Genomic DNA, 4822 nt, shown 5'->3' with positions numbered 1-4822 from the left:
GGAAGTATGTACTTCTTCCAGCACAGATGTGGTGGAGAAGGTAAATGAGCTCCTCCCTGACCCCAACTCCCATCTATTTCTCAGTTAGCCTTGCCTAGTGCTGCAGATATGCAACAGCTCCCTTCAGACCTTCTTATAGATATTAAAATGGAAATGTAGCCCATTTTCCTCAAATTAACGTAAAAATGTGACATTTCAACAGGTTTTTTTTTCTTTTTTAGGGTTGAGATTTTTTAAGGCTTTGTTGGGGTTTTCTTTACTATTTTTTCCCAAGCTCCGAACACTTCCCGAACTCTGGAAAATGAACCGCGCGATCCCGCGGCGGAAGCCTGTGCCGTGATACCAGCCATGCAGCCATCCCCCTGGCTTCCCCAGGCACCCTTGGCAGGGCTTTGCTCCCTGCCGTGCCTCCTGGCCAGTTTCCCGTAGAGGTGCAGCACTCTCTGGTCCTCGCGGCCCTGGAAGAAGGAGGCGGCGATGCCGCGGCACAGGCGGCGCGCGAAGGGCTCCAGCAGCGCGGAGCTGTAGAGGATGCAGAAGAGCAGCCCCACAACCAGCAGCACTGAGGGGCTGGGGGGCCCGGGGGGGCTGATCCTGCACTGGGCAGAGCTGAAGATCAGCTGGTGGTGGTAGGTCTTGTCGAAGTCCCTGAGCAGCAAGGACTCAGGAGGACGCCAGAAAAGTTTGTATAGAAAGGGCACGATTCCCATTTCAGCCTGAAAAAAGGAGAGTTGAAATGTAAATCCATTTTGGTATGAAGAAACCATTTGGGGTATGAAGAAAACAAAATCAATTGGTTACTACAAAAACATCTGGGGGGCTGGAATCAGTGTTACAGCACTAAGAGAAGGACACTGAAGGATGTGATTGTTGCCCTGAAATTTTAAGATTTTCCAAGCCTTCTGATGTTTACATTCTTGTAACAAACTTTCTCACACACTTTCTGTAAATAAATTATTGTTTTGCATTCTTTTATAGAAGAAAAGAAATTTGATAGACTGTTAATTTGTCCAGTGTCATTGGAGAAGTGGCACTTTCATTCTCCAATCCTATGTCACATTTAGAAATCTATAAATGTTAGAGTCAAAAAATAAACTTCCCTTTTTTTTCACAGCAGTGTGTGTCGTGTTGTTTCGTGTCCTGTAGTGACATGTGATCACCTCAGGCTGAGTAACAGTGCAAAGTGCAGGCACTGAGCAATGGGCAGGCTGAGAACAAGTCCTATGTGTCATCTTCATCCATTGGAACAGACATCATAACATGTGTGAAATTTATGGTGAAAGACACCACACAGACCATGGTATCAGTGGCTAAATATCTGAATATTAGAGGCTTTTTCTAAGCCTTGACTCTTTTCCTGTAAATCCATCATAAGAAGGTATCTGCAGTAAGGATCCCGGGCTTGGGAAGGAGGCAGGCTGTGTGGCAGAAGAGGAAAGTTCAAACATCAAGCCAAAGAATATTGAGTTAGAAACTGGGAAGGTTTGTGGGAAGGATTGAAGAGGACAAGGACAAAGCCAGCAAGCAGGGATTTCTACTGAAGAAACAGCCCATGCAATAGGATGTGTGTTCATCAGCTGCCCCCTTCCTTTTGGACTTGCACCCCCTCTGCAGTGGGGGGACAGTGTCCAAGGGACTCCCATTCCTCCACCTAGCTTAGGGAAGGGGCATGGAGACGTCGCAGACATCTTTTATGAAAAATCCTTTCTTAGGATTTTTCCTTCTGAGAAGCTGCAGTTTCGGCAACAAGATGTAAACAATGGTTATCTGCTGCTGTGGAATGCATCAGGTTTTGTCTGTGATTGGGCCATCTTGAATGTTTACAATTAATGGCCAACCACAGACCAGATAGCTTGGACTCTCTGTCCGAGACACAGATCTTTGTTATTCATTCTGTTCAATTCTTAGCTTAGCCTTCTGAGGAAACCTTTCCTTCTTTTTCTTTTTAGTATAGTTACAATGTAATATATATATCATAAAATAATAAATCAAGCCTTCTGAACATGGAGTCAACATTCTCACTTCACCTGAAGACCTCTGTGACCACTATCACATGGAGACACAGGGACATCTGGCTGCCTGGTGTAGCAGTGCCTTTGCAGCATGAGGCACTATTTGCTCCCCTCCAAGCTCCCAAGGGGCTGTAACTTTCAGAGTGTCTGCTGCTATTTGATGCACTGGGAGGAGCAGCTGAGGTTGTGCCACTGCCTCCTTCCCCAAAGCCTGTTGCTCATCCTGCTGGCTGCTGGGAAGGGAAGTCAGGATTGTGTAAATAAGAGTACAAAGGCTACAATCCCCACCATCCCCTCCCTGAAGGGACACAGGGTCCCCACACAGGGCAGGACACCCCAGGACTCACCCTGTATTTGATGCTGAGAGTGACAGGCACTGCAGAGAACTGCGCTGCCTTTCTCACCGCTGTGTCTGCCACGCTGAAGGCAAAGTGGTCCATGGCCACCAGCACCAGCATCAGCATCAGGGCCACGGTGACCAGCATGGCCTGCACGACGCACAGCACCACCTCTTCCCTGGTCAGCTTCAAGCCTGTTGGTCTGATGAGTTTTTTTGATGAGCCCACCAGGAGATGAGCTGCTCTTCTGTCCATGGCTAAACGTTCCAGCTTCTTGGTGATGTAAAAATTGTCAAAGCGAACATTGGTGAGATAATTTTTCAAATACCAGCTGGACTCAAAGCAGAGATAGAGCATGAGGAATCCAGCAGCCAGTCTGTTGGCTGCTCGTACTGAGTCTTTGACCAGCACCTCAACAGACAAGAACTCTCTGCTAATTTTCTCACCAGCAAGGTGCATTTTTTGGTAAATCAAGGAGCTGTTCTGCAACAATGAAAAGCGAACATGTCCATTCATAGGCTTATAAATGGGATGAGTGGCTTCTTGGACTGCATCTGCAAACTCCCAGGAAACTTTCTGTAGCAGGGCAGTTGAGTTCAGAAGGCTGTTAGAGGAGTTCTTGCAGATGCACTGAATGACCTGCAGTATGGTTTTAATGTTGCTTATGATGTTGGGTGTTATGTTCACCACTGCAATCATGATGCAGGTGGAGAAGAGAAGCTTCCGGCCCTGCTTGGTGCCTAAGGTGGGCATGATCATGGTGAAGACACAACGGGCAGGATGCACCAGAAAGAGAGTCAGGAGAAGCAGCAGGCTGAGGGAGATGGCCATGGCAATGGAGAGGTGCCAGGAGTACTCCAGGGAAGCAAACATCCAGTTGTAAAAGAGGCCCCCTATCACTGCTGTAATGCAGGAGCACTGCAGGAACAAGGTGCATAGCTCTCTGCTGTCTGCTGGGACAGGTTTGGAGTAAATCCCCCATAGCTCTGCCATAGTTCTGTGTACCTTTGGGAACAGAAAGTCTTCACAGTAAACACGAGCTCTCATCCTGGAAAAACAAGTGCCTGTGTGTTAGCAGAGGAAGTTCATAAACACTGATTGGGGGCTTTATGAGATGATAATTTATGGGGTTTTATACTGTCCTCCTCTGGATGCCTCAGGTCTCACCCTTCTCTGCTTCCCTGCTAACTCCCCTGAGTAGCTGGGGCTGAGATCTCCCCTGGAAGCAGCAGGACAGGGAAGTTCAAGGCGTTTATTGAAAAATAAATACTAATAGCAGAGGAGCAACTGCTCCTCTATTAATGCAAGCACAGGAAAACATTGTGTTATTCTATAAAAACCATAATAGACTCATTCTGAGGGGTCACCTCATTGGCAGTGGTTGGAGCTTTAATGCTTATTTAGAGGATGTTGGGGGGAGAAAGAGGAGGCCACTGGCTTCTGTGGAAACTGTTAGACCAGCTCTGTATTTCAAAGGTTTAACATGGACAAGAGGCAGTTGAGTGGTGCTCTCCCTGCCTCTTAAGAGGAGGCCAAACACAAATCCATATGTTTAAGGGTGACAAACAAGAGAACAGTTTTACACTGAAGCTGCAGTGCCAGAGGAAGTGTCCAAGGACAAGAATTTGGCCACTACAGACTGGATGAAATGTCTCATAAAGCTATTCAAAAGTCTAATGGAAACAAACATTTGGGAAAGAATATAATTTCTCAGGCCTCACATCTGGAGTGACTCTCCAGAAACCAGAAAACCTGGAGGGGAGAAGAGCCTGTCCTGAGGTTAAACCCAGCCAGGCAATCCCTGTGTCCCACTGCTGGACAGCAGCCGCAGCTATCCCTTGAGGGACAATTTTAGCTAGGAAAGGGGGTTTTCTGTGAAAAAGACATACAATAGCTATCAAGACAGAGAGAAAGAGAGGGAATAAAGCTTTCTCTACATACCCAATGGCAGTGAGGTGCCCCAGACTTGCCCAAGGACTCTCCATGTTCCAGTGCCTTGCTGCTCTGAGAGAGGATCCCGGTGTGGCTGTGGGGAGAGGCAGGGTAGGAAACCAAGGCAGCACCACAGAAGCAGGACTCAAAACCCACGATGTTTTAAGGCAATTCAGATCAGCAATCCCTGAAGTGTGCAAAACCTGGTGAGTGAAGCCTGGAGAATAATAACAGCACTACAGAACAGTGCCAGGATGCACAGCACTGCTTGGGCTTCACACTTTTTCTGGTCTCACCCTTATTGCAGAGAAGGCTTATTTTAATGACACATAGGTGAAAAAAAAAAGAGACAATGACACATGGGCTGACAAAGATGGAACAAGGATCCTGGAACCTGTGGTGTCATCATTCCATGTGAGGAAATCAGATGACTACTCCTCCCACTGCCCACCAGCAAGCAGTGAGCAGGGCTGGCATCTCTCTCAGGGTGGAAGGGACCTTTTCCTCTTTCAGATATTCTATATGTATGCCCTATATGGG

General features: G+C 47.3%; 1 protein-coding gene across 1 annotated transcript; it reads right to left on the bottom strand.

Moving 5' to 3' along the window:
• Window positions 1-233: 233 nt before the first annotated feature.
• Window positions 234-4399, bottom strand: OCSTAMP (osteoclast stimulatory transmembrane protein). Its single transcript, XM_054274832.1, has 3 exons — window positions 4292-4399; window positions 2360-3398; window positions 234-716 (listed from the first exon to the last, which is right to left on the bottom strand). Exons 1-3 carry the CDS (start codon window positions 4333-4335, stop codon window positions 234-236), a joined length of 1566 nt encoding a protein of 521 aa, XP_054130807.1. The 5' UTR covers window positions 4336-4399.
• Window positions 4400-4822: the final 423 nt, after the last annotated feature.

Source organism: Melozone crissalis, unplaced genomic scaffold (genome assembly GCF_028551555.1).
Source record: "Melozone crissalis strain CALT ecotype California unplaced genomic scaffold, PUWL_Pcris_2 ptg000017l_1, whole genome shotgun sequence".
Lineage (NCBI taxonomy): Eukaryota > Metazoa > Chordata > Aves > Passeriformes > Passerellidae > Melozone > Melozone crissalis.
The sequence above is the reverse complement of the archived record's forward strand: the minus strand, read 5'-3'. Positions and strand labels throughout refer to the sequence as shown.

Coding starts and splice junctions, on each gene's coding strand:
- OCSTAMP (XM_054274832.1), bottom strand. CDS start 4,335: ATGGAGAGTCCTTGGGCAAGTCTGGGGCACCTCACTGCCATTGG. Junction 3,399..4,291: donor GGGCACCTCACTGCCATTGG/GTATGTAGAGAA, acceptor TTGTTTTTCCAG/GATGAGAGCTCGTGTTTACT. Junction 717..2,359: donor CTCTCAGCATCAAATACAGG/GTGAGTCCTGGG, acceptor TCCTTTTTTCAG/GCTGAAATGGGAATCGTGCC.